Source organism: Podarcis gaigeae (genome assembly GCF_964106915.1).
Source record: "Podarcis gaigeae genome assembly, chromosome: 16".
In the NCBI taxonomy this organism is placed as follows: Eukaryota; Metazoa; Chordata; class Lepidosauria; order Squamata; family Lacertidae; genus Podarcis; species Podarcis gaigeae.
In genome coordinates this window covers 26,451,772-26,473,087 of record NC_139693.1, presented here as the reverse complement: position 1 = coordinate 26,473,087, position 21,316 = coordinate 26,451,772, and the positions used below count along the sequence as shown (strand labels likewise).

The following is a 21,316-nucleotide window of genomic DNA, read 5'->3' as shown; positions in this document are numbered from 1 at the left end:
CATAGTTGGTTCTGTGTACTTCCTGCCCACAGACCCATGATCAAATTTATTCTTGTATGATATTCAATCTGCTTGAAGTGCGGTCAAATTTAACCAGAGCCACCTCTCTCGATCTCCTTTCACAGAGGTTATGCTTTTTTCTTTTTTCTTTAATCTACCTTCACTGCGCTTGCTCTGACGCCTGGTAGCTAATGCAGGGCAACTTTTCCAATGGGAACTTGGTTGTCCTCAATATCATAACCCACTTAGAAGCAGCAGGGAGGCACGGTGACAATTCTGAGGGTTTCTGCAGAGCTGGCCCTACTGTTGGGCAATGGCCTCAAGCTGCAGGTGCTGCAGAGAGAATGTGTTTGAGAGCAGAGCTGTGTGTGCCCTGCAGCCCTTAAGCTAGCTTGCTCCTCTTAGGGAGAATGCTCCTCTTAGGGAGAGAATTGTAGAGAGCTCTTTTAAAAGAAATGGGAGTGGGACGGGGTTTTGAAAATGGGATTGAAGCAATATATTCAGAACAAAAGGCTAAATTGATAGTTAACAATGTGGTTACAGAAGAGTTTAAAATTGAAAAAGGAACACGACAAGGCTGCCCGATTTCCCCTTTGTTATTTATTTCGGTTCTGGAGGTGCTCTTGAATATGATCAGAGGGGACCGGTTGGTGCAAGGGATTCAGGTCGGAGCGAAACAATATAAACTTAAAGCTTTTGCAAATGACCTAGTTTTGACCCTGCAGGAGCCAGAATCTAGTATGAAAAGAGTATTACAATTGATTCAAGATTTTGGTCGGGTGGCGGGATTTAAACTAAATAAACAGAAAACTAAGGTGTTGGGAAAAAACTTGACAGATACAGAGTCAGAACGGTTTCAGAGAGAAACAGAACTAACGGTGGTAAAAAAAGTAAAGTACCTAGGGGTAAATATAACAGCAAAAAATCTGAGTCTATTTAAGGACAATTATGAAAAATGTTGGTCTGAAATTAAGAGAGACTTGGACAGTTGGACAAAATTGAAGCTTTCTTTGTTAGGCCGAATTGCCGCTATTAAGATGAATGTATTGCCAAAGATGTTGTTTTTGTTTCAAACATTGCAGATTGTGGACAAGATGGAGTGCTTCTGGAAGTGGCAGAGAGATATTTCTAAATTTGTCTGGCAGGGCAAAAAGCCCAGAATTAAGTTTAAGATATTAACTGATGCGAAAGAAAGAGGGGGCTTTGCCCTGCCAGACTTAAAGCTGTACTACGAAGCCGCAGCTTTCTGCTGGCTAAAAGATTGGCTACTTCTCGAAGACACTGATGTATTGGATCTGGAAGGTTTTAACAATGCTTTTGGTTGGCATGCATACTTATGGTATGACAAGGTTAAGATCAATAAGGCCTTTAAGAACCATATTGTCAGGAAAGCAGTATTTAATGTCTGGATAAAATACAAAGACTTATTGGAAAACAAAACTCCGAGGTGGCTTTCTCCTCTGGAAGCTAAGGCCCGAAAAAGACCCAATATGGAGGCCAAATGGCCAAAATATTGGGAAATATTAGAAAAAGATGGAGACAACTGGAAATTGCAGAGTTTGGAGAAAATGAAGGATAAAGTGCGAGACTGGTTACATTACGCTCAGATTAAAGAAGTTTTTAAAAATGACAAAAAGTTAGGGTTCCAGGTGGAGAAATCGAAGTTAGAAACAGAATTGTTAGAGCCAAAGACTAAGGTACTATCAAGAATGTATAACTTGCTGTTAAAATGGAATACACAAGACGAAATGGTTAAATCGGCTATGATAAAGTGGGCACAGGACATTGGGCATAACATTATGTTTGAGGACTGGGAAAGGTTGTGGACCAATGGGCTGAACTTCACTGCATGTAATGCTCTGAAGGAAAATATAATGAAAATGATATACAGATGGTACATGACCCCAGTTAAACTTGCCAAAATATACCATTCGTCTGATAATAAATGTTGGAAATGTAAAGAAAATGAAGGAACATTCTTTCACCTCTGGTGGACTTGCCCTAAAGTGAAGGCCTTCTGGGAAATGATATATAATGAGTTGAAAAAGGTATTTAAGTATACCTTCACTAAGAAACCAGAGGCCTTCCTTCTGGGTATTGTCGGCCAGAAGGTGTCAAAGAAGGACCGAACATTTTTTATGTATGCAACAACGGCAGCAAGGATACTTATTGCTAAGAACTGGAAAACTCAAGATCTACCCACACTGGAAGAGTGGCAGATGCAGCTGATGGACTATATGCAACTGGCTGAGATGACTGGCAAAATCCGAGACCTGGGAGAAGAGAGGGTTGAGGAAGACTGTAAGAAATTTAAGATTTATTTACAAAAATATTGTAATTTTGTTGAATGTTAAGAAGGATGCTAGATCATAAACAATTGTCCACCACTGAATTAGATCTGAATTTGACGATAAGTGAGATTAAGGGAAATATAAATTTTTGGAGAACTGCTAGATTCTATTTAAAGGAGCGGATGTAAGATTGTAAACAAGATGATAATTTGCTTGAAAAGATTTTATAACGATGTAAGTGGAAGTGGGAGACGTGAGGGAGTCCAAAGAAGTGATGAAACTATGTTATGATATAAGTAATGTTGTTTGTTATTTATGTTTTATATTCAAAAAAACTTAATAAATATTTATATAAAAAAAATTGTAGAGAGCTCTACTATTCTATTATTATTATTATTTGTTTGCCAAGTGACTTACAACAAAGAAAAATATACAACAACAACAACAGCAACAACAACTTATACTCCATCCATCTGGCCGGACCTCCCCAGCCACTCTGGGCAGCTACCAACAGAATATTAAAAACATGATAAAACATCAAACATTAAAAACATCCCCAAGCAGGGCTGCCTTCAGATGTCTTCTAAAAGTCAGATACTTCTTTATCTCCTTGACATTGTGATGGGAGGGCGTCCACAGGGTGGGCGCCAGTACAGAAAAGGCCCTCCGCCTGGTTCCCTGTAACCTCACTTCTCGCAGTGAGGGAACCACCAGAATGGCGGTTTCTATGGAGAAATTATCTGAATGCTTTGGCGTTGAAATCACACGTGTTAGAGGGAATTATAGGGACAGAACTACCTAAAATATATAGAAACTTATTCATGTATGCAACTAAGCAGCAAGAATGTTACTTGCCCCAAAATGGAAAGAAGCAGAAGTCCCGGCAAAGGAAGAATGGATACAAAAACTAAGAATATTATTAAAATGATATACAGGTGATACATGACACCAGTCAAGCTTGTAAAAATCTATCATTTGCCCGATAATAAATGTTGGAAATGTAAAGAAAATGAAGGTACATTCTTTCATCTTTGGTGGACGTGCCCAAGGATTAAGGCTTTCTGGGAGATGATCTATAATGAAATGAAAAAGGTATTTAAATATACCTTCTTGAAGAAACCAGAGGCCTTTCTCCTGGGCATGGTCGGCCAATTGGTGGTAAAGAAGGATAGAACTTTCTTTATGTATGCTACAATAGCAGCAAGAATACTCATTGCAAAGTATTGGAAGACACAAGATCTACCCACCCTGGAAGAATGGCAGATGAAGGTGATGGACTATATGGAATTGGCGGAAATGACTGGCAGAATCCGAGACCAGGGAGAAGAGACGGTGGAAGAAGATTGGAAGAAATTTAAAGACTATTTAAAGAAATATTGTAAAATTAATGAATGTTAGAATGATGTGGGAATGAAATTAAGTGGTTTTTAGCAGTAATGCTATAAAGGAGCATGTGAAAATGGATTGTAAATAGGCGAGAAAGTAAAGCTGTGATATATTAAGATGAAGGATTAAGATAAAAACAAAGAGGGAAAGGATTTGCTGAATTAACCAACCGAACTGAAATACAAAAAAGGGAGGTGTGAGGAGGTCAGGGAAATAAGTAAATAAAAGAAAAGCATGGAAAGATGGTTTCATTTTTAATTGTTTTTATTTTTTCTGTATTTTTTGTTTATTTTTTCTATCTTTTTCTTATTTCTGTAACTTTTTTTGAAACTTCAATAAATATCATCTAAAAAAACTTACAGAATATGCAGAAATAGCAGAACTCAGTGGACAAATAAGAAATTGAGATAACAAATTTTTAAATAAAAGAATGGAAATGGTTTATTGAATATTTACAGATAAATTATAAACAGATTCAATTCCTATAATCAAGGGGGCAGCAATTTTTAAAGAATGGCAAAAAGCAATTTCAAGATACGGTATGTCTGGCAGGGGAAGAAACCGAGAATACAATATAAATTATTAACAGATGTTAAAGAAAGAGGGGGCTTCGTCCTGCCAGATTTGAAGTTGTACTTTGAAGCGGTATGCCTCTGTTGGTTCAAGGAATGGATGCTGTCAAGAAATACAGATTTGTTGGATTTGGAAGGTTATGACAATAGATTTGGTTGGCACACATCTATGATATAATAAAATAAAAATCCATAAAGGATTTGGTAATCACATATTTCGAAGATCTTTATATGAGGTATGGGACAAGTATAAAAACTTATTAGAACATAAAACTCCATGGTGGTTATCTCCATTAGAAGCTTGTTGTTGTTGTTGTTTAGTCATTTAGTTGTGTCCGACTCTTCGTGACCCCATGGACCAGAGCACGCCAGGCACTTCTGTCTTCCACTGCCTCCCGCAGTTTAGTCAGACTCATGCTGGTAGCTTTGAAAACACTATCCAACCATCTCGTCCTCTGTCGTCCCCTTCTCCTTGTGCTCTCCATCTTTCCCAACATCAGGGATCACTGCCTTGCCATGGCGAAGGGGCTTGAATAACTCAGAGAAGCTATGAACTATGCTGAGCAGGGCACCCAAGATGGACAGGTCATAGTGGAGAGTTTTGACCAAACGTGATCCACCTGGAGGAGGAACCGGCAAGCCACTCCAGTATCCCTGCCAAGTAAACTCCATTAGAAGCTATGAGTGTGAAAAAGATAAATATGAGTAAAAATTGGTTTACCTGTGAGAAATTGTTGGGGGGGGGGAGGAAATAAATGGAAAATGAAACCATATGAAGAGGTTAAAGAATATGTAAATGATTGGTTGCACTATCGCCAAGTCAATGAAATATCTAAAGAGGATTTAAAAGAAAAAGGATTTGGTGACAAAAAAATCAAAATTTGAAATAGAAATATTAAACAATGAATGTAAAACAATGTCTAAAATGTACAAAATACTGAAGAAATTAGGAAGTGTTTCCAGAGATATTTCAAAAAGCTTTACACTCAAGGGCCACAAGAGGAGAAGGAGATAGACCAATTTTTGAAAACAAATGGTTTACCAAAACTTGCTCAGGAAAAGAGAACAATCCTGAATCATAAAATAACACAACAAGAAATAGAGGGTGCCATCCAGAATATGCAACTAGGCAAATCTCCAGGTCCGGATGGGCTTACCTCCAAGTATTATAAGATATTGAAAGATTATTTGATACAACCATTAATGGAGGTATGCAACCAGATTTTGGAGGGGAAGAAGGCACCGGAATCGTGGAAAGAAGCTTTCATCACATTGATCCCTAAAGTGGAAACTGAAAAGACTCAACTAAAGAACTACCGTCCCATCTCACTCCTAAATGTGGATTACAAAATCTTTGCAGACATTTTGGCAAGTAGACTTAAAAAAGTATTAAATGAAATAATCCATAAGGACCAGGCAGGCTTTCTCCCAGGAAGACATTTGTCTGATAATACTAGGAATATTATTGACATTTTGGAACTTTTGCAAACCAACATCAATACAAAATCAGTGTTAATTTTTGTTGATGCGGAGAAGGCCTTTGATAACATCTCCTGGAGGTTTATGAAGAAAAATTTGGAAGGGATGGGAGTGGGACGGGGGTTTGAAAATGGAATAGAGGCAATTTATTCAGAGCAGAAAGCTAAATTGATAGTAAACAATGTGGTGACAGAAGAGTTTAAAATTGAAAAAGGAACACGACAAGGATGCCCCCTATCCCCTCTGTTATTTATTTCTGTTCTGGAGGTGCTTTTGAACATGATTAGGGAAGATCGGTTGGTACAAGGAATACAGGTCGGAGTGAAACAATTTAAATTGAAAGCTTTTGCAGATGATTTGGTTTTAACATTACAGGAGCCAGAATCTAGTACGAAGAGAGTGTTAGAACTAATTTATGAATTTGGTTGGGTAGCGGGGTTCAAATTGAACAAGCAAAAGACTAAGGTTCTGGAGAAAAACTTGACACCTTTGGAAATAGATGGGTTTCAGAAAGAGACAGAGTTAAATGTTGTTAAAAAGGTAAAATACCTAGGGGAAAACCTGTCTGCCAAAAATTTGAATCTATTTAAAGATAATTATGAAAAATGCTGGTCAGAAATTAAGAAAGATTTAGAGATTTGGTCAAGATTGAAACTTTCCTTGATGGGTCGAATTGCAGCTATAAAGATGAATGTATTGCGAAGATGTTATTTTTGTTTCAGACCCTACAGATCGTGGACAGAGTGGAGTGTTTTGGGAAGTGGCAGAAAGATATTTCTAGGTTTGTCTGGCAGGGCAAAAAGCCCCGAATAAAATTTAAAATACTAACGGATGCAAAAGAGAGGGGGGGGGGGTTGCCCTGCCAGATTTAAGGTTATATTATGAAGCTGCGGCTTTCTGCTGGATGAAAGACTGGTTACTCCTTGAGAACACTGATGTCCTAGATCTGGAAGGGCACAATAACGCTTTTGGATGGCATGCATATTTGTGGTATGACAAGGTAAAGGTTCATAAAATGTTCAAAAACCATATTGTCAGAAAAGCTATATTTATGGTCTGGACAAAATACAAAGACTTACTAGAAGGTAAGACCCCGAGGTGGTTCTCACCAGCAGAGGCCAAGGCTCGAAAAAGACTCAATATGGAGATCGGATGGCCGAAATATTGGGAAATAATAGATAAAACTGGAGACAATTGGAGGCTGCAGAGCTTTGAAAAATTAAAGAATAGGGTGCAAGACTGGTTTCATTATGCTCAAATTCAAGAGGTTTTTAAGTTGGACAAAAGAATAGGATTCCAGGTGGAAAAATCGAAATTAGAGACAGAACTGTTAGAACCTAAGACCAAGGTACTCTCGAGAATGTATAACTTGCTGCTTAAATGGAACACTCAGGATGAGATAGTCAAATCAGCCATGATAAAATGGGCTCAGGATATTGGGTACAACATTATGTTCGAAGACTGGGAAGGGTTATGGACCACTGGAATGAAATTCACGGCATGTAATGCTCTGAAGGAGAATATTATGAAAATGATATACAGGTGGTACATGACCCCAGTCAAACTTGCAAAAATATACCATCGGTCTGATAATAAATGTTGGAAATGTAAGGAGGCTGAAGGGACATTCTTTCACCTTTGGTGGACTTGTCCAAAAGTGAAGGCCTTCTGGGAAATGATCTACAATGAGTTAAAAAAGGTGTTTAGGTACACCTTTCCTAAGAAACCAGAGGCCTTCCTCCTGGGCATTGTGGACCAAAAGGTGTTAAAGAAGGATAGAACACTTTTTATGTATGCAACTACAGCAGCAAGAATACTTATTGCAAAATATTGGAAGATACAAGATCTTCCCACGCTGGAAGAGTGGCAGACGCAGTTGATGGACTATATGGAACTGGCTGAAATGACTGGCAGAATCCGAGATTTGGGAGAAGAGACAATGGAAGAGGACTGGAAGAAATTTAAGGACTATTTACAAAAACATTATAAGTTGTACGAATGTTAAGAATCTGCATGATTTGGAAATTTTAGTTCCTGCAACTAGATTGGGAAAATAGAAAGTTAAGTTATAAGTAAGAAAAAGTTGAAATTTAAAGTTATTTTATGTATTATCTTAAGGTATAAATATTTGACAAGAGGTACTTTAAATTTAGAAGTAAAATATTTTGAAAGATATAAAAAAGATACGAAACAAGGTAATAATTTGCTGATATGTTTATTGTAAAGAACGCAGGGTGAGGGAGATGTGGGGAAGTCCAGTTAGTAACGTAAAAATGCATTTTGAAAGTTGGATTATTTTTCTTTTTTCTTTCTTCTGGTTTGTACTTTTTTCCTTTTCTGTAAATTGAAAATGTAATAAAATTTTTATTAAAAAAAAACACAAAATACTGTTGGAATGGCATTTGAAAGATGAGGAAGTGAAATTGGTAATGATACATTCGGCAAAGGACTTTGGATATAATATACAGCTTGAAGAATGGGAAAGGTTGTGGAATGAAAGGATAAAATTTACAGCCTATAATGCTTTGAAAGAGAATATGATGAAAATGATGTCTAGATGGTATATTACACCAGTGAAATTAGCTAAAATGTATAAGACAAATAATTAATGTTGGAAATGTTAAGAAAAAGAAGGAACATTTTATCATATGTGGTGGGAATGTAAAAAAGTAAAGAACTTATGGGAGATGATATATAATGAGATGAAAAAGATGTTGAAATATACATTTTTTAAAAAACCAGAAGCATTTTTACTTGGTAATATTATAGGACATTAATAGGGAAGATGTTAAATTGTTTTTATATGCAACAACTGAGGCAAGAGTATTGTTAGCCTAGAAATGAAAACAAGAAGAAATTCCGACGAAAGAAGAATGGCAGACGAAATTAATGGACTATGCAGAATTGGACAAAATGACAGGAAGGATTTGAAACCTGCGGGACCAGAGATTTACAGAAGATTGAAAGAAGTATATGAATTATTTGAAGAGCAACTGTAATGAACAAATTACGCTAGTAGGACTACAATAAGTTTTGTAAGGATAAATATATGAAGTGTTACAAAGTAGAAAAAGATAGAGATATTGGTTATGAGTTTGAAATGTAATAGGGAAGATAAGAAATGCATACTGAGAGATTAGATTGGAAAATTTTCAGACAGGAATGATGGAAGTCAACAATTTGAATAAGATGTAAAAGTATGTTTAATTACTGTTGAAAATGATATGTTAATTTATATATATAAAATAAATGAGTAAACATAACTAAGAAAATAAGCATAAAAGATAAGGAACAATGATCTGGAAAGCAATTAAGTGCAAGATGTAATCTGAATGATATGGTACAAAAAAGATAAGAAAATAAGAGCATTTAATTAAAATATTTTGAAATTAAGGTAAAATAATGTAAGCAGAAGCAGCAAATACTTAAAGAACCAGAAGGGGAAGTCGCCGGGTGGGGGGGGGGGAGAATGGGATTTATGCATTCTTGTTTTTTCTTGTTTATGACTATTTTGATATAAAACTGTAAAACACAATAAACAAATTTAAAAAGAGAGAAATTTGATTCATGTGGCAAAAAGTTCCGGCCTCCTTTGCTTTTGCCAGTTTCTGTGGAATCAGTTAAATGATGCTGCCTCCAAGGTGGCAGTTATGGAACTGTGTGAGAATGGAATGCTCAGGAATGCTTCATTCCCAGCAGCAAACTGACGCAGCCATTACCCTCCAGAACCTTCCTTCCTTACAGACCCTCTTAGGTGCTGCCTCTCGGTAATTTTTCCTCCCTCAGAGGCTCGCAGTGGGGCATCCCCCAGGGCAGGGCCTTCTCTGTGGAGGCCCCTAAACGGTGGAACTCCCTCCCCAAAGAGGTATTCCTGGCACCTTCCTTACACAGCTTCCAGAGGATACGGAAGACTCACCTCTAGAACCCGGCTTCTGACATCTGAGGTGTCTGTTTTTAGGAGCCGGCTCATTTTTACGCTTGTAAGGTAAAGATAAAGGGACCCCTGAACTTTAGGTCCAGTCACAGACGACCCTAGGGTTGTGGCACTCATCTCGCTTTACTGGCCGAGGGAGCCGGCGTACAGCTTCTGGGTCATGTGGCTGGCATGACTAAGGTGCTTCTGGCGAACCAGAACAGCGCACGGAAACGCTTGTAGGTTGTTTTAATACTGTGTTTTAATGTTGTATCCCAAACTGGGACCTTGGAATGAAGGGCGGCAACTAGAGAGGGGACTTGGAATAAGCCCCAGGCCACAAAATTCCACGATTACACAGGAGTAGTAGCCATGCAACGCCCAATTCAAAGAGGTGACATGGTAGAAGTTGTAAGAAAGGGAAATGTCACTTTTCCGTAAAAGCAAAGGTTCTCAGAAAAGTTGAATCTGGGTAGAAGGATTGCAAACGGTGAGGTAATTGTGAATTAGAATGCTGCTACGGCGGTACCTCAGTTTACGAACAGCCCTGTTTAAAAAATATTCGGCTTACAAACTCCACAAAACCGGAAGTAGTGTTCTGGTTTGCGAACTTTACCTCAGACTACAAACGGAATCCAAACGGTGGAAGGGCACCGGTGGCAGGAGGCCTCATTAGGGAAAGTGTGCCTCGGTTTAAGAACGGATTTGGTTTAAGAACGGACTTCAGGAACGGATTAAGTTCGTAAACCTGTTTTCAAAACCTCCACCACTTTCTGAAGGAGCCCCTTCCACTGTCAGACAGTTCTCACTATCATAAATTTATTCCTTGTGTCTCTTTCAGAATCCCCTTCCTTGTAATTTGAATTCATTGGTTGGGGTGACCCCCTCTGGAACAGCAGAAAACAAGCTTGCTCCATCTTCCATGCAAAAGTCTTTCAGTTATTTGAAGAAGGCTATTTTATCACATCTCAGTCTTCTCTAGGCTAAACATCCCCAACTTCCTCAACCCTTCCTCCTAAGGCTTTGTTTCCAGACCCTTGATCATCTTGATTGCCCTCCTCTGCACACCTTGCACCTTGTCAATATCCTTCTCAAACTGTGGTGCCCAGAACTGGACATATGACTCCAGGTGTGGTCTGGCCAAGGCAGAAAAGAGAGGGACCATTACTTCCTTGGATTGGGGCACCAGACCTCTGTTGATGCAGCCCAGAATAATATTAGCTTCCCCCCCTTTTCCTTCCCCCTTTTTTTCTGCTGCTGCTGCTACTACAGCTGCATCACACTGTTGATTCATGTTAAGCTTGTGGTCCACCAAGGCCCCTAGATTCTTCTCCAGGTGTCCCCCATCCTATATTTGTGCATCTGGTTCTTCCTGCCTAGGTGAAGAACTTTACATTTGTCTCTACTGAAATTAATTCTGTTAGTCTGGGCCCAGTTCTCCAATCTGATAATGTCATTTGGAATTCCGATTCCGTCTTTCTGTGGCATTAATTAGCTACCCCTCCCAGTTTGTTGTCATCTGCAGATTTGATGAGCATCCCCCTCAATTCTTCATCCAAGTCATTTATAAAGACGTTAAACAACAACTTGCCCAGGACAGAACCCTGCGGCACCACACTTGTCACTTTTTTCCAGGATGATGAGGAACCATTAATGCGTACTCTGGGTTTGGTCAGTCAACCAGCTACAAATCCACCTAACGGGTACCTCGTTCAGCCCATATTTTACCAGCTTCCTCATGAGAATATCATGAGGGACTTTGTCAGAAGCCTGACTGAAATCAAGATACACTACGTCCAGAGCATCCCCCTGATCCACCAAGCTTAACTTTGTCAAAGCAGATATTCTGCCACTGAGCTATGGCCCTTCTCAAAGGGCCTTCAGGGGTGTGAATGTATGTTTGGATTCTGTTCTTTCCAAAGGAATTGATCTGAATATGGTTTGCCTTGGATTACCAGAAATTCTCAGGCAGGGTGGGTGATGGGGGGAGAGAAAAGATTAGGATTGGCTCCACTTTGACCCTGGTTCCCCCCTCCCTTGTTTTTTTGCAACAGTTAAAATGGAAGAACAATTTGAGGATGGGAACTTTGTGCAAGACCTGAAGGAAGATCCTGAGGAGCGAGACCTGGCCTCTAGCCTCCCCGATGGAACCCTTGCTCACAGCAGCCCAGAGACAGGAATTGACCTATGGATATGGGTCCCGTATTTGGAGGGTGAGGCAGAGTCCAGACAGAGTGGGGCGGATGGACTGGTTGGTTCAGAAAACATGGGGTGGGAGGGTATTTGAAGAGAGGAGTGACGCAGTCGCAGTGACTGGAGAAGGCAGAAGGGATCTACGCCTGTCCACACTTAGCCAGGTCCTGTGTTCCACCAAGGGGGCTCATATTGAAAACAGATATAGGAGAAATGAAAAAAGATCTAGGTGAAATGAAAAATGAAATGAATGAAAGGGTTAAAGGACTAGAAGAGAAATTAGACAGAATGGAACTAAGAATGGAGGCAAACTCAGAAGTCTCAAAAGCATTTGTCGGGCAGGTGAATGAGCTTACAGTACAGAACAAAGAACACTAAAAAAATACAAGAAATAAAAAACAAGGCTCGAGGTTAGGAGGAAGTTGCGAAGAAAATAACAAAAGAGAATAGAGAACCAAGGAAAGAATATAATAAATTAAAAAAATAGATGAGTTTAAAATCAAACATGAAGCTACCTAGGATAAACTTGCAATTCTACAAATGCAAAGTACCGTGGTACCTCAGGTTACATACGCTTCAGGTTACATACGCTTCAGGTTACAGACTCCGCTAACCCAGAAATAATGCTTCAGGTTAAGAACTTTGCTTCAGGATGAGAACAGAAATCGCGCAGCAGCGACATGGCAGCAGCGGGAGGCCCCATTAGCTAAAGTGGTGCTTCAGGTTAAGAACAGTTTCAGGTTAAGAACAGACCTCCAGAACGAATTAAGTTCTTAACCTGAGGTACCACTGTAGAGAGAAAATACTGAGATTTTGAGGGATACCTGAGGAATCTGGGGAAAAATTACAGAAGAAAATAATAGAGAATCTAACCACCTGGTTAGGATTACAGAAAGAGGACGTACTCAGATACACAGAAAAAATATTTAGAGTCAACTCCGTGAAAGCGAAAGCTAATAAATGGCCAGGAGATTGTATTGTAAGGTTTACTTCAAATTGGATTAAAGATAAGATACTAATGACAAGTAGAGAAATGAAATAAAAAATCAATGGAAAAGAAATTATAATTTTACAGGAAATCCCACCCTGTCTGTTTAAGAAAAGAGACAAATTTCAATTTCTAGCAAAGGCATTAAAAGCTAAGTCTATTGATTTTAGGTGGGAATTTCCAGAGGGAATTTCTATTTCAAAGGGAAAAGAAAACGATTTGAAACGGTAAAGGATGCTAATATCTTCTGGATAAAATACTGGAAAAAACTTGGGGGGGGGGGACACACAAATAGCCCATAAATGGAGAATCCAACAACAAACGATATATCTGAACCAGAAGAAGATAGTGAATAATCAGCTGATGAACAATGAAAACACGACTGACTGCTAAAAAAGTAGAGTAATAATTATACTTGAACCTCAGCCTAAAATATATTTCCCTCCCTCAAACTAGTAAGTGATGTAGCAGAGCAGATGCCCCTCAATATAGCTGGAAGCTAGTTTGCAGGTTCGTTTTAATCTCTTAGTTAAGTTTATTTCTGGTGTTCCCTTTTGATCCCTCTTAAAAGAATAACGACACAAGTGTCTTTCTGAGTAAAGTAACAAAAAATTGACACATTTCAGTTTGCGATATGATCCCTGAAAAGCAGACTTTGCTTGATAGATACACAAAGAAACTGTGTGAGTTTGTCTCATATGGAGACTGAACTCGTGTGCTGCTTGCTGCTGGCAAAATTACATTAAGATCACAAAATGGCTGCAGGTGAGCAGTGTGGCAGCAAAAGATCAGCAAGCAAGACAAGAGAAAAACAACAACTGAGAAAATGGCTGCATGACTCGGCTCTTCATTTATGGAGTCAGCCAGAGCCAGGCGCATCCTCCAGGTCACATAAAGGAGAAGATCCAGACCAGTGGAACAGACAGTTACACTGACTGGATGTCCCACTGCCTGTGCCCCTCTAGGCAGTGGCGTAGCAAGGTCAGGTGGTACCCGGTGCGAAAATATTTTTGTCGCACCCCCACATTGAAGTTTCCCCTCCCTCCCTCCACCCTCATCAAAGAATGCCATGCAGGCAGCTATCTCACGTAGATCTCGCCTTCTCCTCTTCCCTCCCGCCACCCCCGTCAAATAAAACCATGCCCTGCCCTCCTCCAGCAGCATATATAATGGATAAAAACAGCTACGCAACAATAAAAACAACCCAACAATAAAAACAACCCAACAATAAGAACAGCATATATAATCAATAAAAACAACAACCCAATAACCCCCTCCCCATAATAGAACACCAAACATCAAAAACTTCCCTATACAGGGCTGCCTTCAGAAATAATAATAATTTTCAATGTTTTATGTTTTAGGGAACGGCTAGTCAAACTATTTTAATTGTTACGCTGTTTTAATGTACTTGTACATTATATATTTTAATTATGTATGTTTTATACTTGTTGTTTTACTGTAAATTTTAATTCCAGGTAGCTGTGTTTCTGCAATCGGTTTGAGTGTCGTTTTGCTGTTGCCCTTTCTTAAGATACTATCTCCGTCTTGCATGGGGTTGGTCTAGATGACTCTATGAGTCCCTTCCAACTCTGTGATTCCATGACTCCTTGACTGTTTTGGTATTTCTTCTTGGAATGAAAGTTGGTACCTAGATAATCAATGAACAGCAGCATGGTGCAGTTGTGTAGCTGACAGCTTTGCATGCCCTTTCTCGGTAGGACCCAGCTGGAACAGCACCCCCTTGCAAAACCTGGAGCGGTGCCTGAGGGAGCTGCCCCAGAACCGCCCCAGCCAGCCATGGTTAGCAACCGCCAGCTCCTCCGTCAACAGCTCCCCGGAGAGGCAGCAGCCATGGACCATGGAGGAGGTGGAGGCCCTGAGTTCAGCCCAGGAAGGTGAGCCTCTGGGGTTGCACCTCTAGCAAGGCAGTGGGAAGGGCAGACAATGGTGGTGGAGGCAGGTGATGTCATCTGCCCTGCACCTTCTTGGTAGGGCAGGTGTACATTTAAATCAGAGCTTAATAACATGGCACCAGTGCCTGGAAAACCTCTGAGCACCTACATCACCCCTTTAGTTGTGAAGGGCTGAGGAGGTTATATTTTTTCTCTCTTGGAAAGTAAATAGAGCTGAAGGAGTAAGTGGGGAAGAGAGACACTCTTTCCCACATCCTGATTTTCTCTCTCTGAGGTTTTTAGGGCGCAGGTTCTATTGGATCTGACTTTGACCCAGATCCCTTGGAAAAGCACAGTTTGTGTGCAAATAATAATAATAATAATAATAATAATAATAATAATAATAATAATAATAATTTATACCCCGCCCATCTGGCTGGGTTGCCACTTCCACGTGGTTCACAACAGAATATGAAAAACACGGTAAAATATCAAACACTGAAAGCTTCTCTAAACAGGGCTGCCTTCAGATGTCTTCTAAAAGTCAGATAGTTCTTTATCTTCTTGACATCTGATGGGAAGATGTTCCACAGGGTGGGTGCCACTACCAAGAAGGCCCTCTGCCTGGTTTCCTGTAACCTCACTTCTAGCAGAGAGGGAACCGCCAGAAGACCCTCGGATCTGGACCTCAGTGTCCGAGCTGAACAATGGAGGTGGAGACGCTCCTTCAGGTATACAGGGACGAGGCAATTTAGGGCTTGAAAGGTCAGCACCAACACTTTGAATTGTGCTCAGAAACTTACTGGGAGCCAATGTAGGTCTTTCAGAACCAGTGTTATGTGGTCTTGGTGACCACTCCCAGGCACCAGTTTAGCTGCCGCATTCTGGATTGGTTGTAGTTTCTGGGTCACCTTCAAAGGTAGTACAATGTAGAGCCCATTGCAGTAGTCCAAGAGGGAGATAGCCAGAGCATGTGCCACTCTGGCGAGGCAGTGTGTTGGAGAACCATTGCTGCCAGCTGATGTAGTCTTTCTCAACCTTGGGTCCCCAGCTGTTGTTGGACTGCAACTCCCATCATTGCTAGCTAGCAGGTCCAGTGGTCAGGGATGATGGGAACTGTAGTCCCAAAACAGCCGGGGCTGAGGCCTCGAGAGGAGAGGAGAGGAGAGGAGAGGAGAGGAGAGGAGAGGCATCCCATCCCTCAGCGCCTTCAGTTGGAGTGTTTTTGTTCTTCCTAGACACGGAATCGAAGGTGGATTGGACTTTGTGGCAGAAGGGGACAGAGTTCAGGCCTTGGAGCGTCTTGCTCACTCCAGAGGAGAAAAGGGGGCTTCCTTCCGCCCGAGAACCAGAGCTTGTCACCATGGGCAGGCGAGCTTCATCAGCCTCCCTGCTCCCCATCCTAGAGAAATTCCTGGCCAACATTGCCATGAGCCAGCTGCTCCTCTCCAACATCCCACCTGGTAATGCCAAGAGTCCGGGCAACGTGGCACCCAGGAGATCCTGGCAAGGGATGGTTGGCTCACATCCCACAAGTAAGTGAGGCTGTGGGTAGCCCTTTATGGCAGTAGGTTTGACTCGGGACCTGCACTTTGCTATTAATTCATTCATTAGTACAGCTGTTCATCCTCCATAGATCTCAGTGGGGTTCACAACATAAAAATACAAGGTAAAAACCCACAATGTATCCAAACCAAGCCTCCTCCTCAAGCCATGCCCACTGACCCTCTGGACCGCCCTGCAGCAGGAGAGGCGGAGCCAAGCAGAGGAGGTCCTGGAGGATCCCCCCACGGAGGTACGAAGGAGAGAGGGAACCCCACAGTCCAATTCAAAGAGGTGACATGGTAGAAATCGATGCCTGGCATGGAGCGAGGGGATACAGTTTTTCTCCCCTCTCCAACTGGCGCGCAGGGATGTCCCATGAAGCTGAAGGTTGGAAGACTCAGGGGAGATAAAATGAAGTCCTTCCCACAGGGCAAAGTTGAGCTGTGGAACTCCCTGCCACAGGAGGCAGTGATGGCCAGCGACTTGGATGGCTTTTAAAGAGGGCTAGACAAATTGGTGGAGGAGGAGAGGGCTGCCAGGGGCTCCTGGCCAGGATGGCTCTGCTCTGCCTCCACGGTCAGAGGCAGCAAAGCCTCTGAATTACCAGTTGCTCAAAATGGCGGGAGGGGAGAGAGCTCTTGGACTCGGGTCCTGCTGCAAGGTTCACCGCAAAAATCTCTTTGGCCACTGTGAGAAGAGGATGCTGGACTAGAAAGGCCATTGGCCGGACCCAGCAAACTCCTCTTACGTTCTTACGTTTATTAAAGGTTAGGGAAAGAGTTCTATAGTCCTGGCTGTCTGGTTGGAGAGACAAAAAAGGCGGCCTTGCCCCTTTCTTCTCAGGAGGCAGATCCAAGAGGACCTCTCCCCCTGGAGGTCCAGATTAAGAATAGGAAGAGGAGCAGGGAATCGTAAAGCTGGATGCAACCTCAGGTTTCTCCCTCTAAACATCAAAGAGATAAGAGAGATGTCAGCATGAAGAAAGTGGTCCAGGGGAGCTGGGGGTCCCCCACTCCATTAACCCATCAGGGCATGTTGAATTTCTTCAGCTTCCAGCTTCCAAAAACAAGGAGTGCTAAAAAGTTGCAACGTGACTTGGAAACTCAACAGATATTTTGTTTAAATTAATACAATTTAGTTTTGCTTGGTACGTAAAATGTGTGCAAAATGGCATAGAAATCATTAAAAATGATTGCCAAGTACTTGCAGTTCTAGGATAGTTTATTATTTATTTTTTAGCATTTAGCATTACCTGACATTTCCTGAAGGTAGAAGATGAAGAAGAGTTTGGATTTGATATCCCGCCTTTCACTCCCTTTAAGGAGTCTCAAAGCGGCTAACATTCTCCTTTCCCTTCCTCCCCCACAACAAACACTCTGTGAGGTGAGTGGGGCTGAGAGACTTCAGAGAAGTGTGACTGGCTCAAGGTCACCCAGCAGCTGCATGTGGAGGAGCGGAGACGCGAACCCGGTTCCCCAGATTACGAGACTACCACTCTTAACCACTACACCACACTGGCTCTCAATTAAAATTAAAATTTGTTGGTTTTCCGAAAATGCTTTATGTGCTTCTTTGTCAAATGTAGAGTGGCCAAGCTAAATGTTGTCCAATCTCAAAAATAATAGCGGATTTGAATTCCTCATATCCCAGAAACATATTTTTAAGACACTTCACCGAAGAAATGAACAACAGTTAAGTTTCACCTCCTAAAATGATGCACCCTGTTACCCCATGCAAACCCCTCTCAGCAAGCTGAGTTGCACCCAGATTTATTTACCGTATTTTTCGCTCTATAACACGCACCTGACCATAACACGCACATTGTTTTTAGAGGAGGAAAACAAGGGAAAAAACATTCTGAATGAAACAGTGGATGTATCATTTTTGGGCTTCATGCTGTGGCCACAGACATGTGATCTGATGGTGAATTTGGGATGACCCAATGCAAAGATCCTAAGAATCCCTGTGGATCCATGCTCTGTAACCACGTTTTTGCACCATTGCAGCCCCAGGCAACAGTGGGTGCGTGATTTTTTTGGTGCAGGCTGTAGCCATGGACATGCTATGTGATCTGATGGTGAATTTGGGGTGACCCAATGCAAAGATCCTGAGAATCCCTGTGGATCTATGCTTTTTAACCACGTTTTTGCACCATTGCAGCCCCATGCAACAGTGGGTGCGTGATTTTGGGGGGGCAGGCTGTAGCCATGGACATGCTATGTGATCTGATGGTGAATTTGGGGTGACCCAATGCAAGGATCCTGAGAATCCCTGTGGATCCATGCTTTTTAACCACGTTTTTGCACCATTGCAGCCCCAGGCAACAGTGGGTGCGTGATTTTTTTGGTGCAGGCTGTAGCCATGGACATGCTATGTGATCTGATGGTGAATTTGGGGTGACCCAATGCAAAGATCCTGAGGATCTATGCTTTGTAACCACATTTTAAGTGGGGAGGGAAGGAAAAACACAGAAGGGACAAGGAGCAGGAGAGGGGTGTGCAGAGAAGCAGCTGGCTAAGAATGCAGGAGAGGGGTAGGGAGGAAAGGAAGGCAAAAGTTTTCCCCCACCCAAGCCAGCCAGCCATCTCTCTCTCTCTCTCTCTCTCCCTCCCACCCTCCTTCCCTCCCCCCCCCTCTCTCTCTCCCTTCCCCCCTCTCTCTCCCTCTCCCCCAGCAGCACCGGAGCTTGCCTGGAGGGGAGGGGCTTTCCCTGCTCTTTGTTCCGTTTCAGCAAACACAGCAAGGAAACAGAGAAGGGTGGGCAGTAAGACCCTGAGGCAGAATGCAGGAAAGCAGCCGCTTCCTCTTTTCAAGTTTGGCTTCTCTGTGCAGCGTGCAGCCCCGCGATTTGATTTTTGCTTGATTTTTCGGCTCCAGGGACCACACATTCGCTCTATAACACGCACAGACATTTCCCCTTCCTTTTTAGGAGAAAAAATCTGCGTGTTATAGAGCGAAATTTACGGTATTTGCTTTTTCAGATTCAAACTTTACAGTCACATATCAAACATACAACATAGAAACAAGATTCCAAGGAATATCCTGGACTTCCCTCCTCCCCTTTGTGGGTGCTGCTGTTAATCATTTCCTCCTGCATCTTTTATGATAATCCACATCTTTTACAGCTCCATTGTGTCCAAAATTCACCCTTAAACTGCAAGTGATATTCCAATCCTATTGGCGATTTTAACTGTTTGCAATGGTTTTTAAGATAGGTTATACATTTTCCCCATCCCTTATTGAAATTTTGGTCTTCCTGACTTCTGATTCTTCCGGTCATTTGGCCATTTCGGCATAGTCCATCAACTTGATCTGCCATTCTTCTCTAGGAGGGACTTTACACCTGAAATTCCAGCAGGACAGCCCAAACGCTGATGCAATGCATCCCTTGATTTCTTTTGTTTCTTTTTTTTATAATAATATTTATTCAGATTTTTTAAAGATTACAAAGAAAACATAAGAGAAACAAAAAAACAAAAAACAAAAAAATACACAATACAACACAAAACAGAAAAATACAAAGAAACCTTGATTTCTTTTGTTTCAGCAGAAGCTGCTGCAGATCCCGGCCACCAACCTGTGCTAGAGTCCTGGAAGGAAGAAGGAGCAGCACAAGGTCTGTAAACTTGGGGAGGAGGAGGTTTGGGACAAAGGAATGGACCTGTTCTCTTGGCTGTGGTCTGTGATGCTTGTTCCACCATTGAAGAACTCTTCCCGTCAGAAAGTCATTTCTGTGATTGAGTCAGAATCTCTTTCCTTCTCTGTTTTCATTTGATTTTTTAAAAATATAAATATACAACAAACAACAATTCAAAATCCAAATACTGAGATTACTCTGAATCTTCTGACTTTCCCCCATCCCTTCCATGAGTCCTAATGAAAATCATTACAACTGCATATGAATATTTATCAAAATATTTTTTCCTGCTGAATTGTCCATAGTTTCCTTTACATTACAAGTGTGTTTAAAATCCTGCCAATGTTTTAACCTGCTTGCAATGGTCTCGTATATAAATTATAAACTTTTCCCATTCTTTTTTAAAGTTATTGTCTTCTTGATTTCTGAGCTTCCCAATTAATTCTGCCATTTTGGCATAGTCCATCATCCTGATTTGCCATTCTTCTCTGATCGGTGTTGTCTCTTCCTTCCATCTCTGGGCCAGTAGCATCCATGTGGGTGTTGTCGCATATATAAACAACCTTTTCTGATCTTTTGGAAACTTGGTACCTGTAATTCCTAATAAGAAAGCTTCTGGTTTTTTAACAAAAATTATTTTGAACCTTTTTTCCATTTCATTATGCATCATCTCCCAATTTTTTCTTTACTACTTTACATGTCCACTACATATGATAAAAGGTGCCTTCTTTTTCTTTCCATTTACAGCAAGTATTTGTACTTGTTCTGTACATTTTTGCTAATTTAACAGGAGCCAAATACCTCTGGTACATCACTTTCATGTAGTTTTCTTTTAGTGAACAACATGCCATGAATTTCAAATCTGTTTTCCATAGCCTCTCCCAATCTGAATCCATTGATTCAGGTCCTGCCCTCTAGAGCAGCAGGAATCCATCTTGTTCTATCTTCCATGGTGGGACAGCCTTTCAGATATTTGAAGACAGCTGTTTGGTGGGCTGATGGGAGTTCTAGTCCAAAACATTTGCCAGGGACCCATTTGGGACGCATGAAGGCTGACCTGTTTGCACTGCCCCTCTGGATAGCAGTGAAATTCCTGAGTCTTCTTCACCTTCCTTTCCCAGCCTGGCTTGGTGCCGCTTCCCCAAACAATGACATGGCTTGTTATTCTTCTTGTTCAGAAATGGCGGCAAAGAAGCCCCTGAAAGAGGTGCTGAAGCGCCTGAAGGAACTGATTAACAGCCACCCGCCTCACATATTCCGCAGGAACCGCAACAGCAGCTGGCAGTCAGCCCTGCGACAGAAGACGAGGAAAGGGACCTGTGGGTCTCCCCCTGGCCAAGGTGGGTCTGAACACAATGCAAAAACACGCTCCGGTTTAAGGATACCCAGCAGTTCCTTCTGGTCCACCCTAGCACCT

The 21,316-nt window shown here is 41.6% G+C and overlaps 1 protein-coding gene across 2 annotated transcripts in view; it reads left to right on the top strand.

The window, feature by feature from the left end:
* Positions 1–9,369: 9,369 nt before the first annotated feature.
* Positions 9,370–21,316, top strand: part of LOC310834096 (uncharacterized protein) — a 14,749-nt gene continuing 2,802 nt past the window's right edge. The window contains exons 1-6 of one of the 2 annotated variants that reach the window (XM_083717470.1): positions 9,370–9,495; positions 11,696–11,854; positions 14,544–14,720; positions 15,956–16,252; positions 19,813–19,878; positions 21,021–21,239. In XM_083717470.1, coding sequence (XP_083573596.1) covers positions 11,701–11,854; positions 14,544–14,720; positions 15,956–16,252; positions 19,813–19,878; positions 21,021–21,239 — 913 coding nt within the window. In that variant the 5' untranslated portion in view covers positions 9,370–9,495; positions 11,696–11,700. Of the gene's footprint in view, positions 9,496–11,695; positions 11,855–14,543; positions 14,721–15,955; positions 16,253–19,809; positions 19,879–21,020; positions 21,240–21,316 lie in introns of both variants that reach the window. The other variant, XM_083717469.1, reaches the window with a different exon arrangement.